The sequence below is a fragment of the Muscardinus avellanarius genome (genome assembly GCF_963383645.1).
Source record: "Muscardinus avellanarius genome assembly, chromosome: 18".
NCBI classification, from domain to species: Eukaryota; Metazoa; Chordata; class Mammalia; order Rodentia; family Gliridae; genus Muscardinus; species Muscardinus avellanarius.
The window spans coordinates 47,436,952-47,454,588 of NC_137804.1; the positions used below are offsets into that span (position 1 = coordinate 47,436,952).

At 42.5% G+C, this 17,637-nt stretch overlaps 1 protein-coding gene across 1 annotated transcript; it reads left to right on the forward strand.

Annotated features, from left to right (window-relative positions):
* Positions 1-10,244: 10,244 nt before the first annotated feature.
* Positions 10,245-16,417, forward strand: LOC308276733 (vomeronasal type-2 receptor 116-like; the record flags this gene model as incomplete). Its single annotated transcript, XM_080715573.1, has 5 exons — positions 10,245-10,307; positions 11,308-12,114; positions 13,675-13,902; positions 14,865-14,988; positions 15,465-16,417. The coding sequence occupies 5 exons, from the start codon at positions 10,245-10,247 to the stop codon at positions 16,415-16,417; spliced, it is 2,175 nt and encodes a 724-aa protein (XP_080571699.1).
* Between the last annotated feature and the right edge of the window lie 1,220 nt (positions 16,418-17,637).

Here is a 17,637-nt window from a genome sequence, read left to right on the forward strand (position 1 = left end):
CTGGGAACCTCTCCTCCCTTTATTGACACTGATGCACACTCTGAACATGGCCACATCTTTGCATTGTGCAACAAGGGCTCAGTCACTGCCTTCTACTGTGTCCTGGGATACCTGGGCACCCTGGCCCTGGGGAGCTTCACTGTGGCTTTCCTGGCCAGGAACCTGCCCAACAGTTTCAATAAAGCCAAGTTCCTGACCTTCATCATGCTGCTGTTCTACAGTGTCTGGGTCACCTTCCTCCTTGTCTACCACAGCACCAAAAGATGGCACATGGTTACTGCATATCAAAATAAACAAAAATAGAATTACAAACATGTTCATTTGGAAAACTTTATTATTAATAATGTTTAAAAACCCAGATTTACATACTACAGCACCACAATTAGCTTGTGCTCATGTAGTTACCTGTGTCTCTATATTAGAGAAGATGCACTGTTTTCAAAGACTCACAAAGCCTAGAGAGCTTTACAGAGTGAATAGTTTTACCAGTTAGTTTCTGTGTCCAGTGTATTCAGCAGCCTTTCAAAGGAGACAGTCAACCCCTTTGACTCAACTATTCAACCACTACTTTCACTCATACTCTCACAAGAGAAATTATATATATATATATATATATATATATATATATATATATATATATATATATTTAAACTGGAGACGCTGTGTCTTGTTACACACAACTGATGTCATTCCACATGTCCCAAGAGGTTTATTCAAACACCTGTAGGTCAAAGCACAGAGAAACTTACTGTAAAATTGTCTTAAGACAATTCTGCAGTAAGTCCTCATGCTTACATGGTCTTATATAGAATGGCCACAGTGCTGTTACAACCATAACGTCTTCATGTATTTGCTCAGTGCTATACATGTTGTGATGCAGGTGATTATATATTTGTTGTGCAGGGCAGGAAACAGCCACGGAAGGCAGAGTGCACCAAGAGGGGACAGGAAGAGACTTTCCCAGGAAATAAGCATCCCCCAACCCACCTACCTGAGTCCACACAGTTGCAGAGATATGCTGGGTCAGCATAGAATTTATCTGTTTGAGATATTTAAGACCATATAAGCATGAGGACTTAGTGCAGATTTATGAGGGACATCAGATCAGGATAAAACCCTGGATCTCCACTGGAGAAGGAGGACATGCAGGGAAAAGCTATATTCTCTCCTTCCTGGAATGTTCCAGATCTCACAGCCTTTTCTTCAGGCTGGTGTTGATGTCATGTGACTGATGCCCCACTGTGCCCTTTTTAAGGAGACACAGGAGTATTAGAAATGAGGATTTTATGACTGGCTCTTCAGTTCATTATGAGTTGGGTTATGCATATGAGAGAAGATAAAGTTTCACTGAGGAACTTAATATTTAGTTGGGGTAGGAAGCATATTGATCAAAGATAAGAAGTTTTCAGTTAAAACTTTTGTTCATAAATTCAGTTAGATAGGACTTTTGGGAAGATCGTGACCCAAAAAAGCCACATTTATGAGTCCTGCTAAATCTCAATCTCTATTGCCACAAAATCAGCTTTTTTCATAGCCAGAAAACACCATCAGCAGAGAAATAAAAATGTAAACACAAGGGACAGAGAAAAAAAGACTAGAAGAATAAACAGAGACCAGAAAAGAAATCAAGCCTGCAATGTGGTGGCAGAGCCGTGCCGACACCATCTTCCCTCACAGCACCAGGCTCCAGAGTGGAAAGGTAAATAAGGAGCTGAAGTGAGCAGCTGCAGATCATTTGGATGTAATTCAGCAGTTCTTTCAGCACAAAGAATGCCTAAAACTCCCAGTGGTCAAGCTCATCATGCCTTCAAGGGACTCAGAACAGAGCTCAAAACCAGAAAAGAAATACACCAGTCTCATGGCCAAGGGCGTGACAGTGGTGCCATATCGCCAGCAGTGGCAGTGAGTTCACCACGCCTGTGATAGCTCCTGATCAGCACACACAATAACTGTGAGTAAAATTTCGGCCCCTAAAGGAGAAATTCCTGTACTGCACTCACAGGGAATTGTGCACCTTTGATAATCTCCTTGGGACTGAGATTTTTCAGTCCAACCCAGTGAAGGAGTAGCGGTGGCAGAGATACCATACCCTAGTCACAGCTCCCTGTGGGAAAACACCCAGCCCAGCACCCCCACAGTCTCGTGCAGCCTCAGTTAACTCCCTGGATCTGAGACTTTGTGATACAACCAAGCAAAGTAGTAGTGGCAGCTGAGATTACAACAGACTCAAGATACAGAGCACCCTAAGTGAAGTCATAGTGACCCAGGGAAGGCACAAAATTCTGAAACCATGAGAAAGAGGAACAACAATAGAGCAATGAATGCCCACAATCCCACAACATCAGAACCTAAAAACACAGAAATTCAGAGATCTCTAGAAGATCAAATCAGGAAAATAACTGTAGAAATAATAGAGGACTTTCAAAAAGAATTCAGAGAGAGTCAAAAAGAGATAAAGGATGCAATTAATGAAGTAAAGGCCTCAATTCAAAGTACAAACAACCGATTAGACCACATGGAGAATAGAATCTCCCTCCTAGAAGAGGATTATTCCAAAAATGAATGCATAATTTATAACTTAGAAAAATGATCAGACAGCAGGAATCTGACATTGAAAAAATATGGGCCCATTTTTAAAGAGCTAACCTAAGAATAATTGGAATAGAGGAGGGAAAAGAAGGTGAAACCAAAGGGATCAATAATCTCTTCAAAGAAATAATAACAGAAAATTTTCCAAGCATAGAGCAAGAGGTCGATACACAGGTCCAGGAAACTTATAGAACTCCCTTTAGACAGGATCAGAGAAGAGGTTCCCCATGCCACATAATTGTCAAAATGACCAATGTGGAAGCCAAGCAGAGAATCATGAAGGCAACAAAAACAAAAGGCCAAGTGACATTCAGAGGCAAACCGATTAGAATCACTCCAGACTTCCCAAACCAAGTCATGAGAGCCAGAAGGGCTTGGAGTAACATATTCCAAACTCAGAAAGAAAACAACTTCCAGCCAAAAATTTCCTACCCAGCAAAACTTTCTATCAAATTAGATGGAAAAATAAGAAGCTTCCATGACAAACAGAAACTGAAGGAATTTATGTCTCCAATACCAGCGCTAGAGAAAATACTTAGAGATTAACTACAAAAAAGAAATAGGTAATACACACCAGAACCAGAGACACAAGATGTTCTATCCAGCAGACAACTAAGATTGATTATCTTTGGAGATTCGTTATTTATTTTAGTCTTTTACCTATTTCTAAATTGTATTGTTTGCTTTTATTGTTGCTAATTATTAGAATTTCTATTTAGAATATTAATATACCTTCAGATATAGCATTTGGAATTGTTTTTCCCATTCTATCAGTAACTTCTAACTCTGTCTACATTGTCTTTGGATGTACAATATTTTTTATTGTTTATTTTTTAGGAAGTTTGTTTGTTTATTCTTCTGTTGCCTATGCCTTTGAAATCATATCCAAGAAATCACTGCCAATTTCAGTGTTGTGAAGTTTTATGAACCAGTTTTTCTTCTAAAACTTTATAGTCTTAAGATTTACATTTAGGTCTTTTATCTATTTTGAGTTGATATTTGTATATGGTGTTAGGTAAGGGTCAACTTTTATTCTTTTTCATGTAATTATTACTTTTCAACAATATTTAGTGAAAAGATTATTATTTTTTTCACCAAATGTTCTTCAAAACCTTGTCAAAAAAACTTGACCATATATGGAAGAATTTATTTCTAGGCTCTTTATTTTACTATACTGGTTTACATATCTGCCTTATAGCAGTACTACATTGCTTCAACTATTGTAGCTTTATAAGGTTTGAAATCAGAAAATGTATATCTTCTAGCTTTGTTCTTTTTCGAGATTGTTTTGGGTATTTAGAATTTATATCTCATGTTAGGATAGATTTTTTCTGAAAAATAAATAAATGTATGATACTTTCACCTTTAAAAAAGAAAAAATATCTCTGGTAAGAAAGAAAGCAAAAATAAATATTGAAATGTTATCTCTTAGTGATCAAAAGCTTGATATCAGACAAATGAATCTTTTATGTGAGATAATCATTGTTAATTTTGGATTAATTGCTATAATATTATATGTCAACTATTAAGCCAAGCATGGGAAGGAGGGATGGGGAGGGAATGGGGTGGGGATCAGGTGAGGGTTGACTGGCGATGTGTGCATGTATGTTTACAAAAGGTTTTTTGTATCTCACTATGATGTATGAATACAGTGCACCAATAAAAAATTTAAAAAAAAGAACCTAAAGAGGAAGCCTACAGAATGGGAGATCTTTACCAGCCACCACTCTGATAGGGGGCTAACATCCAGAATATAAGAAGAGCTCAAAAGACTACAGTAGCAAAACAAACAACCCAATCAAGAAATGGGCAACTCAAATGAATAGACATTTCACAAAAGAAGAGATACAAATGGCCAATAGATACATGAAAAAATGTTCAACATCACTAGCCATCAGGGTAATGCAAATCAAACTATGCTGAGATTCCATCTAACCCCAGTCAGGGTGGCAAACATAAAGAAATCAAATAACAACAAATGCTGGCAAGGATGTGGGAAAAGAGGAACTCTTTTAAACTGTTGGTGGGAGTGCAAAGTAGTTCAGCCACTATGGAGATCAGTATGGAGATTCCTTAGAAAACTGGGAATAGATCCACCATTTGATCCGGCTATACCACTCCTGGGTATCTTTCCAAAGAGGTTGAAATCAGAGAACTACGTTAACATATGCATACCCATGTTCATAGCAGCACAGTTTGTAATAGCCAAAATATGGAACCAACCTAGATCTCCATCAACAGATGAATGGATTGCAAAATTATGGGAAATACACACAATGGAATTTTCTATTCAGCTATAAAGAAAAATAAAATAATAGCATTTGCAAGAAGATGGAAGGAACTAGAGAACATTATGTTAAATGAGATTAGTCAAGAACACAAAGAGAAGGGACATATGTTCTCTCTAATATGTTCAAGCTAGGGAGTAGTGGTAATACCAGAGGGATTCCAGATAATGAAGGGGAAATCTCAGCAAAGCTTGACAGAAGGATAGGAGAGGAAGAAAGCTGAGTTGTTCAATGGAGGAGCTACATACGAATATGTGTAATCACATAAATACGACATGATTAACCTGGTCACTCTATGGAAGGGGGAGGAAATGGTGTGGGAACGGCATGAAGCACAATGTAAATGTACACCACTCTCAATATGTTCAACTTATAAAAAATAAAAATTTAAATAAATTTAGGCCATGTGTGGTGGTGCACGCTTGTTATCTCCGTGTTTGGGAGGCAGAGACAGGAGGATCTCGCAGGTTTGAAGCCAGCCGCGCGCTGGCTTAGGAGAACCTGTTTCCAAATAAAAATGTAAATATAGGTCTGGGAGTGTATCCCAGAGGTATAAAGGCTTCCAGGAACCCCAGTACCACTAAAAAAATTAAAAAATTAAGAAAACATTAAAAAATAAAAATAAAAAAATAAAAAATAAAATGTGTGCATATAAAAACTAGAATAAAAGCAGGCCTCTGAATGGCAGAAAAGAAAAAATAAAAAAATAAAAACTATTTGATTTTCTACTACAGGGAGGAAAGGTTTGATCTCTTATTAAACATTTTATGGAAAAGTCTAAAAAAATTGGAAAACTATGTATAGAAGGTTTTCTATGAACAGTTTTAGGAAAAAAAGAGACATCAGCACTAGATTAATATGGGGTAAAGTACTGAGTTTTCTTAGTTGTGGCTTGTTACAGGTCTCAGTAAGTTGCTGAGAGCTTGGCTAATTGGCTGATGCTGGGAACTGTGATGCTCTGGTCTCAGCCTCCCAGGTACTGAGATGACAGGTGTAAGCCACCACTCCCAACTGAAGACAATTTCTGGGATGGTTATTGATTCCATCATGATTATTGAGGTTGCCTTTGACTCTAACTTTAACATAAATTTTATCTACTTTCTTCTTTTTTGCCACCTGCCAATTCAGACACAGGATATTTTTGTGTAATGATTATGTACTATGTATGATGCCTATTCTTTCCTTAACTAAAAATTACTTAGAAAACTGAGCGTGGTAGCTGTCATCCCAGTACTTGGGAGGCTACGACACCTGTCATCCCAGTACTTGGGATTCTGCAACCAGAGGATTGCAGGCTTGAGGCCAGTCTGGAAATGGAGTGAGATGTTATTTCCAAATAAAAACTACAAAAGGCTGGGAGTGTGAAATATCCCTGGGCTCAAACCCTACTCCCAATATTTTCTACTTAGTTGAATTTTTTATATTTTTGACCTTAGATTTTTCATCATGAACACACTGTGGTAAAGGTTTTTATTGAGACAATCATCAGTCTCTACTCTGAATCACGTGTCCAGGGCCCGTGACCCCTGCTCACTCACATTCAGTTAGCCCTCAAAGCTGCACTGAGAATTTGGTGGAATAAGACCATCATGCCACAGGGACTCCTGCTCACCCTGTCCTGTCCCTCAGGGCAGTGGACTGTTGCCAAGTCTAAACTTCTGGGCTCTCAGCAACTCAGGGCTGCTGTGGTCCTCAGAGCCCTGCTGGACCATGATGAAATCATGGTGGGCATTGATAAGCCGAGGCACAAACATGTTTTTGCAAAGTGTTCTCATCAGGATGGAGGTGACAGGTGCAGAGCCCCGGGCAATGGGTCCCTGAGCTCCTGGATGGGAAGGCAGCACAGCCATGAAATGACAGGGCACCGGAGCTGCTGTGACCACAGCCAGACAGCTCAGGTCTCAGCTCCATGACTCTCTTGGTGCCCCCTTTCCTTTTCCCTGTGTCTCTGCTGGGATGCCTGTCTGCGCACTTTGCACAAGCCCAGGACATCTGGCAACAGGGGGACGCCATTGTGCCCACACAGAGGACGCCTGGATCCTGCTTCTCACCTGAGCAGCTCAGCCTGAAAGCAGCACTGTCCATTTATGGGGGATCCTGAGATGTCCTTCTCTCTGTCTCTCTTCTTCCTGATCCTGCAGCTCTTGCTAACATCCTCATCCTCCATGGACGATGCTTTCACGATGTGTTCGAAATACCTGAGGCCAAATATACAGAAAGAAGGAGACCTGGTGCTGGGGCTCTTTTTCCAACTTTACTATGCAACGCAGGAGTTCTCCATGGTCTGGTAATCATCCTTAATGAAATCAAGGGGCAGGGAACCTGCTATATAAGTTTCACTCTAAACCAGTGTTATGCTTGGCTGTGGATGTGTGATTTTCTGTGTGTTTAATGTCTTCTTTTTGGCTCTGGGATTTGGATCCAGGGGCATTCATCCTCTCAGCTACACCCCCAGTTTTACTTTTAATTCTTTATTTAGAAACAGGGTCTCACTGTGTTGCAAAGGGCCTCACTAAGAAGCTAGGGCTGTCTGCAAGCCATGATCCTCCTGTCTTAGCCTCCCAAAATCTGTGATTACAAGCTTGTGCCTCCACCCTGGAATGCTGCTATATATTTTTATAAAAAACCACCTCAGCAACTTAGGAAAGCTCTCTTTTAAAAAAATAAATTAAATTAAAAGCGCTAGGGTGTTTTTCACAGGTAGAAAGCCCCTAGGCTCAATCTCCAATGCCACATGAAAAATAAAAGAGTTTTGGATGTGTCAGAAAGGTAGAATGGCCCTGGTTTTCATCACAAAAATTACACACACACACACACACACACACACACGAAAAAACTTTTTTTATTAAATGAATTATTTCAGAAACATAAGCCTTTGAGAGGTAGCTCTAAAGTCCAAGAACTACTTTTGGTAAATCTAGGTACAAAAATAGCAGAGAAGGGGCAGATGGGAGAAGAAGAAGAATTAAGGGATATTCTTTATAGAGAAAGAAAGTCCAGGAACACAAAGAGAAGATGTTGAAACCTACAAAAAATTAATTATAGGTCCTGAATAATGTGTTCACGTTTGAAGAAAAACATGATGACCGGCCAGCTCCCTTAAGTGTCTGTGGATTAGATTATAACTGCTCAGTACCACATGAGCTGCTCAGAATCCCCTTGGGAAACCTGAGAAAGGGGAAACTGTTCCCAAAGCTTTGGTCAGCAGGCAGTGCAGAGGCTGGCTAAGGATTCCTGAACACAGGGAGAACCAGCACTGCTTCTGGCTTGGTTCTGCTCTAAGAGGAAAAGGAGCACAGGTTTGTCCGAGCTGACTTCTTGGCTCATGGCTATAATCTCAGCATTTGGAAAACAGACAGGAAAATCACAGGTTAAATGCAGGTCTGAGAAACTTAATAAAACCCTTGGTACTCTAGCAAGACCTATTTTCAAGAAAAAATTATTATATGAAGAGGGTGTGGCTCAATGGTAGAAAGCCTAGGTTCTGCTTCGGTTCAATCCTCAGTATCATAAAACAAGAGGGTTTATGAAGAAGGGTGTGAGCCACATTCACTCATTTCCCTAACAACTTCCTTCTCCTGTTGTACCCATCAAATCACCTTGAATTTATAGAAACTCCAGCAAAGTGGTCCAGTTGATAGCGATAGCATCCAGCCCATCTCCACCTCAGCCCACTCCAAGTGTCTCACAAATTTCTCAATGTTAAGGACACAGTTTGCTTCTCAAAATCCAAGAGCCATTTCAAGATCATCTAGAGCCCTGGGAAGCTTACTCACACAGGGTCCAAAGGCCAGGGCCACCTCTGCCTTGCCTCCTAGATCTAGCCTGTCTGGTGCTGATGCTGGCTCAGGACTTGCCCCTGAACCTCCCGACCTCACTTTCTCCCTGATGCTGCTTCTCTGTCCAGGTGGCTTTGGAAGAAATACCAACATGTGCTGGCCTTTTACTTCACCATCGAGGAGATCAACAGGAACCCACATCTGCTCCCCAACCTGACTTTGGGGTTTCAGATTTACAATGTCTACTCCAGTGAACAGAGAACCCTTCTTGACACTCTGATGTGGCTGTCGGGTGGTGACGTGTTTCTCCCCAACTACGTGTGCAAGAGCAAGTACAGTCCTGTTGCCGCCATTGCTGGGACCTCGCCAACATTTTCGGCTGAGATTGGACCCCTGTTGCAGCTCTACAAAACCCCTCAGGTACGTTAGCCAAGAATTTTGTAGAAAAATGTGCAGATTTACCCTAGTGCTTGTCCCTAATGTGTGATCAAGACAAAGTGGGATTTGAGTGTTTATCACTCACAAGGGTTCAGGTGATTGGGTCTCAGTGAATTCCCAAACTCTTCAGACTATCATTAGTGTGAGGAGAAAGATGCAGAAGGATCTCTGGCTATTAAGCATCTTAGTAAGCAGGACATGGAGCTCACCTGTAATTCCAGTACTTGGGAGGCTGTGGGAGCAGGACCACAGGTTGGAGACCAGCCTAGCAAAATAATGAGACCCTTGGAACTAAGTGAGATCCTGTTTCCAAATGAAAAAGTTTGCTTCGCTGGCAATGTGGCTGAGAGGTAGATGCCCCTGAGCTCAATCCCCAATGCAAATAAAAATAAATAAATAAATAAGAAAATAAATGAGTCTGCCCACACAGGACATGACAACTTCAGAGGCCTTCACCAGAAAATGTCAGGTGTAGGGAGAGCAGGTTCTGTGCATCTGGATGGCATTTGGGGCAACAATAAAGTCTATTGTGCCTCTAAGGATCACAAGGAGAGCGAAGGCTCAGAGACATCCATCCTGGGGCTTACCCACAGCCTCTGCCAAGCCTGCCTTGCTCAAGTCCATCCAAGCAGATCTCTTGAGATTGCACCCAGTGACATTCCCCCTAAAGCATATGATTTCGAATTCACTTACAGCACCAGCCAGCTGGAGAAGTGGGATATGGCTGAATGAGGTGGTTCTGGGAAAAGTCTTGGGAACTGCATCTGTCCCTGGATCCCCCATCTCACTTGCTGCTTTCCCCTGCCATGAGCTGTGAGCTCTGTCCCTCTGCCATGTCTTGTCACCAAAGTCTCTGCCTTGGAGACATCTGAACATGGATACAGAAATGACAACCCCAGAACTTCTAAATCTTTGAACCTAGTAGACCTTTCCTCATCTCAGCTGTGCTCGTCATGCACTTTGGTCAGACTGATGACAGCTGAGGAATCAGACCTACCCATGTCACTGCTTCTTTGCAGGAAGCTCTGGAGACACTTGTAACAATCAGGATGGTGTCACTGCCAAACACAGGCAGTAGCTTAGCAGTATTGTGTTCAGGGAGAAATAGGTTTTAGAAAACCAGAGAGTGTAAATGGAAGTAAACCTTAAGATGACTTCAGTAGTTGTGTTCATAAATGAAGTCCATACTAGCAATGATGACATTCCATCATTGGTGTGCACAGGCAGCATGGGTCACTGGTGCTGGCTGTGTTCCACAAGAGCAAAATACAACCTGATACCTCAGCGCTGCACCCCATGCCATACATCCTCATTCCCAGGCAGGAGGTTGAAGCAGTTACAGATTTTGCCCTTCCAATTGTTTGCCTTTTTAAATTGTGGTACTGTGCACCAAAACCAGGGGCACTCTCCTTCTAAGTAACACACCAAGACATTATATTTTTATTTTGAATCAGAGCCTAACTAAGTTGCAGAGGCTGACTGAGAACCTGTGATCCTCCTTTCTCAGTCAACCAAGTACAGGGATAATGATTGTATGTCAGTGTGTGTCCCCTTCCCTTTTTACAGGTAAGAACACTCAGACATAGTGTTTTCTATGCCAACATTGAGCTAACACATAAGGTCTATAGGTCTTCCCCTCCACTCAAAAGTATTTAAAGTATTTTATTCAGTTGAATTTCTCTCTCTCTCTCTCTTTCCTTCTTTCTTTTCCTCTCCATCTCCCTTTCTTTCTTTCTCTGATTTGTCTTGTGGAGATTCTATTCCAGGAAAGAGAAACTGCATTTTTTGTTATTTTTTTTGGCATTGGAGATTGAACTAAGTAGCATTCTACCTTCAAACTATACCCCCAAGTTTATTTTTTATTCTTTGTTTAAAATCATGGTCTCACTGAGTTGCAGAGGGTTTCACTACATAGTTGAGGCTGTCTGAGAAATGTGATGCTCCTGTCTCAGACTCCAAAGTGTTGCAATTACAAATGTGTGCCCCCAAACCTGGCTCATTTTTTTCTTTGAAACAGGGCCTTGACAATTTGCTGGTGCTGGTCTCCAATGTGCCATCCTCCTGTATGAGCCTCACAACCAGAGGTCACTGATGTGTGTAACTTTGCTTGTCTGATTAGCCCTGTAATGTACAGATATCTAATTCCTTTCTCAGGCAGACAACCCCAAGGCCCAATAAACTCAGAATCAATCATATTTTGTTTGCTTGCTCAGGTCACGTATGGACGTTTTGATCCCATGCTAAGTGACAAAGACCAGTTCCCATCACTCTACCAGATGGCCCCGGAGGACAGCTCTCTGGTCCATGCAATGGTGTCATTACTGCTACATTTTGGCTGGACTTGGGTGGTGATCTTCATATCTGATGACTTGAAAGGAGAACAGTTCCTTCAGGCTCTGAATGTGGAAATGGTGAAGAAAGATATCTGTGTGGCCTTAACAGAAAGGCTCCCCGCCCTTAAGAAAGCATATACAACAAGAGTCCCCTCTGCCCTGAGGAGGCTCAGCATTCCACCTGCAAATGTGTATATACTCTACGGAGAAGCAGAGAGTCTCATCATAGTGGACCTCATGGCATCGTTCTTTCTCACCACAGGGAAGGTGTGGATCATGGCAGACAAGTGGGACATCACTGTGTTAGAGATGATGCATATACTCAATTCTTTCCATGGAAGCTTCTCATTTTCAGAACACAAGCGAGAAATCCCTGGCTTCCAAAACTTTCTCAAGACTGTCAACCCTTCTCAGTACCCAGATGATTTTTTCTTCAGTAAATATTGGACTTCCCATTTTAACTGCTCACACACTGGGTCATCATGTGGGAAAATTTTTGAGTGTGGACCAAATACCTCCTTGGAGTCTTTGACAGGAGATATCGACATGATGACCTTATCTGACTCCAGCTATTTCCTCTATAATGGTGTGTATGCCGTGGCCCACGTCCTCCATGAGGTGCTTGTTGAGAGAATAGCACAGGGATCTACAGAGGATGCAGAGCATCCCAGGACCCCTCCATGGCAGGTAAGGCTTCTCCATGAGCAGGCAAGGGCTGAGCACCTGCTGGTACCTGCGGGACCATAGTGAGGGGCATCATGACTGTGTTTTCATCTTAGATTAGCAGGATCCAGCAAGAAGGAACATAGGCACCTTCAAACTGGCTCTAGGTGTAGTTGGAACTGTTACCCATGTGGGGAGAATTCTGCTCCTGGGAGCTTTCATCTCAGACTATTTCATTAGAAAACTGATCCAGGAAAGCATTTTCTATTGCAGGAAGAAATGCTTTCCAATATGTGAATACAACTTGTAAATAAGTGGGTGATTAAAATTGCTTTAATCTGTATGATTTTTAGAATGTATCTAATGTGGGGAGACATAGACTCAGTGCCCATGTCTGATTCTGGGTACTTTGCATCGAGAAAGTAGACTCTACAAATTGAGGCTCTATTACTCTATATCACTATTACATATAAGTTATGAGTCTGGAAAATGAATTGTTCTTAAGCCTCCTCCTCTGCTTTCTCTTTCTCCTCCATCTTACCGTTCCATATAATTTTCGAAGACTGAACACCCCCAGCCTTTTAAATGTTTTTAAATGTCTCTCAATTTTATAATTGATTATTAATATTAATTTTGAAACATGGTTTCAAAAGTTTTTGAGAGCCTCACTCAGAGGCTGAGGTGGGCATTGAACCTTAGATCCTCCTGTCTCAGCACCCAAATACTTGGTGACAGGAATGTGCCATTGCATCCAGTTTAGACATTATTATTTTTCTCAAACCTATAAAAGTAACTGGAATGTAGCTTTTGGCTCCACTTCTAAGTAGGAGACCATGGATGCTTCCTATCATCTCAGACTGCCCTCCAGATTTGAGATGGATGTTTATCTATTTTAATCCTAACTTATCTAAATCTTTAGTCTGTGTATGAAATACATTTATCAACTCATTAACAATAATCAACACCACTATTCAGATTTCTGGAATATCTAAATAAGTTTACTTTGTATACAAAGGCAAATATGTAAAAAGAAATGTCAGAAAGTCTCATCTACCATCTAATTTCTATTTTTCCTATAATAATATTCAATGTGCCATTTGGGTTTTATGAGAAGTTGCTACTTAGAAAAGGAGGTCACTGTGTCCAGGTGGACTGCAAAGGTGTGCCACCACACCTGGAATTCCTTCAGTTTTGATGAGGTGTGGCATGCACACACCAGTCTTCCCTCCCCAGTATGCAGTTTCTAAAAAGCCCCACCACACTTGTGTCCTACTAAGTTCAAGGATTAGCTTCCAAGCTGCTCCATATAGGCTTTGCTGGTCAGGGTTGTGGCAGATCCTCTGCCAGTACCACCCTCTTGACACATCTTACAATCCCTGGACTCCAGGGCTCTACTTCTGTGCCCATGAGAGAGCTCTTCCTTCCCTATAGGCCACGAGAGGTGACCATTGAAACATACTGACCAGTATCTTTCCCCAGAAGGAATTGAGCCTAGGGAGGTAGGAAGGACTGCCTAGGAATTAAGGGCTTCCCACCTTCCATTTGTATGTACACCTCATTGCCACATCAATGCCTCTCCTCCAGCTCCATCCACTTCTGAAGAAACTCCAGTTTACCAACAATGCGGGGCAGCTCATATCCTTAGACAAGAAAGGAAACCACGGGGCCACGTATGATATCCAGAATGCTGTGAATTTCCCGGCTGGTCTTGGGTTGCTGGTTAAAGTAGGGGAGTTTGCCTCTGGGAGTCCACTCCATCAAGGCTTGGTCATCAATGAAGAGATCATAGAGTGGCCTATTGGCTTCACACAGGTATGATTCTGTTTCCTTATTGAATAAACAAAGAGGATCATGAGTATAGTTGGGGCCAGGTGTGATGGAACATGTGTGCAATCCTAGTAACTTGGTATGCTGATACAGAAAGATTGCAGGTTCCAGGACAGCCTGAACAACATAGCAAAACTGTTCAAAGACAAAAGTAAAAGGAAACACAAAGATAAAAATAAAATAAGGCTAGCTCAGTTGTAGACTTTCCCTGGCTTCAATTAGTAGCACCACAGTAAAAATGAATTGATAAATAAAAAATAAATAAACAAAGAAGGTCTTGAAAGGCTCAGGGGTATAGCTCTTGCCTGGATTGCTCAAGGCTCTGGGTTCAATCCCAATTGCTGCAAAAGTAGTTAAGTAAAAAGAGTCCTGAGGTGATGCCAATTGTGAATTCTTTATCTTAGCACCAAGTGGTGTGTCACACAATCTGAGGTTCTCTGTAGATTTGATGTAGAGATAGATATAGAGATAGATAGAAAAAGACTGAGAGAAAGAGTGGGGGAGAGAGAGAGAGAAAGAGAGAGAGAGAGAGAAAGAGAGAGAGAGAGAGAGAGAGAGAGAGAGAGAGAGAGAGAGGAAGTCCACAATCCCCACCAAAGATGCAACTCTATAATATTCTCAGGCATACAGGCTGAAAGATCACAGAGAATCTCATACAGAAAGGAGGTTACATAAGAAGAGAGAAGCCTGGGTGTGTGGCTGGTGATGTCTAAACCCAACATGATCCTGTGCCATGGTAACATTTGGTAATAACTTACAAGAGACAGCAGCTCATCATAGGAGCCTGAATCAGGTGTCCCTGTAGAATCCCATGGTGACCTTTGGTGTTACAAGGGATGACCTTCTATTTCAGATCAAAGTTCTTTCTTATGAGGAGAGAGATTCTGACTTACTTTTAGAGTAGATAATAACACAGCACACTCTAACCATCACCTGGTTTCCCTCAGATGCCTCAGTCTGTGTGCAGCCAGAGCTGTGGCCCAGGATTCAGGAGAATCCCCCAGGAAGGAAGACCAGTCTGCTGTTTTACCTGTGTTCTATGCCCAGGGGGACACATTTCCAATAAAACAGGTAAATTTCACAGCCACCCTACAGTAATCATCTCTGTCACATTTCTCAGGGATGGAGGTGCTGTATGGTATAAGAAGTTGGCCTCTGAGTTGAGCATGTACCAGGAAAGCTTTCCCATGATGGCTCTGGGTCAGTGTTATAAGCATGGCAGTCCTCTTGTCATGAAAAGACCCAGGGTTGTGGAAAGGGACTTGGTGACATGACTGAGCCACAGGAGAAGCCACCAGGACCCACAGTGAGCTCAGTGTCCCTGGGAGCTTGGGTTCAGTATTCTCCAGCTCAGAGAAAGAATAGAGAAGCTCAGAGAAGGCTCCTCGGCTGCATCTTTGCCCCCAAGTGCTACCCCAAGCTCAGGGGTTGCTCTTGAACATCACGAGCATCCTGTCCTCACAGTAACATTGTAGTGGTGACCATGGACTTAGATGTGACAAAGAGGACAAATCAATAACTATTAACTGCTGATTTTCCCCCTCCAGATGCAGAGCAGTGTACCCAGTGCCCCCTGTATGAGTTCCCAAATACAGAGAAGAGTCTCTGTCTCCCAAAGTTGGTGGCATTCCTGGCTTATGAGGAGCCCTTGGGGATGGCTCTGGCCTGTGCTGCTCTGGGCTTCTCTGCGCTCACAGCTGGAGTTCTTGGGGTCTTTGTGAAGCACAGAGACTCTGCCATTGTCAAGGCCAACAACCGCACTCTCAGCTACGTCCTGCTCATCTCCCTTGCCTTCTGTTTCCTCTGCTCTTTGCTCTTCATTGGCCATCCCAACATGGCGACCTGCATCCTCCAGCAGATTACGTTTGGAGTTGGGTTCACTGTGGCTGTTTCCACTGTCTTGGCCAAAACGGTTACTGTGGTTCTGGCCTTCAAGGCCACTGGTCCTAGGAGAAGGATGAGGCAGCTCCTGGTGTCAGGGGCTCTTAATTTCATCATCCCCATCTGCTCCCTGATTCAAGTGATGCTGTGTGCAATCTGGCTGGGAACGTCTCCTCCCTTTATTGACACTGATGCACACTCTGAACATGGCCACATCTTCATTGTGTGCAACAAGGGCTCAGTCACTGCCTTCTACTGTGTTTTGGGATACCTGGGTGCCCTGGCCATGGGGAGCTTCACTGTGGCTTTCCTGGCCAGGAACCTGCCTGACACCTTCAACGAAGCCAAGTTCCTGACCTTCAGCACGCTGCTGTTCTGCAGTGTCTGGGTCACCTTCCTCCCTGTCTACCACAGCAGCAAGGGGAAGGCCATGGTGGCCGTGGAGGTCTTCTCCATCTTGGCCTCCAGTGCGGGGCTCCTCGGCTGCATCTTTGCCCCCAAGTGCTACATCATTCTCATAAGACCTGAGAAGAACTCTCTTAAAGGTCTGAAGGACAGAAGTTCTAGGAGAAATAAGATTTCTGAGGACTTTTCTCATAAATCTCCCTCTCTTTTTTAAATATCTAGCCTGGTTGTGAGTTTTGGTAATGTCTTCCTGTCTTCCTCCTCTTTCTAGATACTGAGGATTGAGCCCAGGGGCATTCTACCTCTGAGCTACATTCCAAGTTTTGTTTTTTGTTTTGAAACTGGTCTCTGTAAGTTGCTGAGAGCCTTGCTAAGTTGCTGAAGCTGTCATGGTACTCGTGATGCTCTGGTTGCAGCCTCCCAGGTACTGGGATGACAGGTGTTTGCCACCACATCTGGCTGCAGAGATTTTCTGGGATGATCACTAATTCCATAAAATTGCTCAGGTTTCCTTTGAATCTAACTGTAACATTAACTTTATCAACTTTTTTCTTTTGTGCTGCCTGCATATTCAGAAGTAGGACATCTTTCTCTAATGAATTATGTAATATGCATAAAACCTATTTGCTCCTTACCTAAATATTACTTAGACAGCCCACCATGATGGCACACACCTGTCTTCCCAGTACTTGGGAGGCTGAGATAGGATGATCACAAGTATCAGGTCAATCTCAGCAACTTAGTGAGGTGCTTTTTTCAAATGAAAAATAAAAAGGGTTGAATCACCCCTGGGCTCAACTCTTGGTCCCATCAGTTTTTATTTAGTTGAATTTTTATAGTTCTGACCTTAGATTTTTATTCATTTTTATTCACTGTGCTCTGAGTTTTCACTGAGACAATTATTTTGCATCCACACTGAATTCTGAGTCCTGGACCCGTGCCCCCTGCTCGCTCACCTGGAGTAAGCAGTCACGGAACATGCGGCAGCTATGGTTTCGTGGAACAAGAGCATCATGCCATAGAAGCCATGGGAGGCTTTCATCATATCAGGATTTATTATGTCAGGAGGCGAGGGCCACGTTTGTGTGGGCAGAGTGGAGAGAGGAGGCATAGGAGAGGCCCGGGTGGCTCTGGCCTCTTTTTGTAAAGAGTCTGCCAAGGCCTCCTCCTTTATCTTATTCTGGGATCTGGGTACACTTCTTGCCAGACCTTTGGTTCTGGGATAAAATTGTGCGGTCCCAGGTAGCTGTGTCCTGAGAGGAGCACAGAGAAACCGAGAATTGATAAGTGAAAGTAGGCTCAGTTTTAAGTTTAAGTTGTTGCTTTGACAAAGCCAATTATCAATAAATGAGCATTAAATTATACATGTCATACAAGCAAGTCTAACAATTTAGGTCAAATAAGTGTGTTGGACAACACACAATTATATAAACT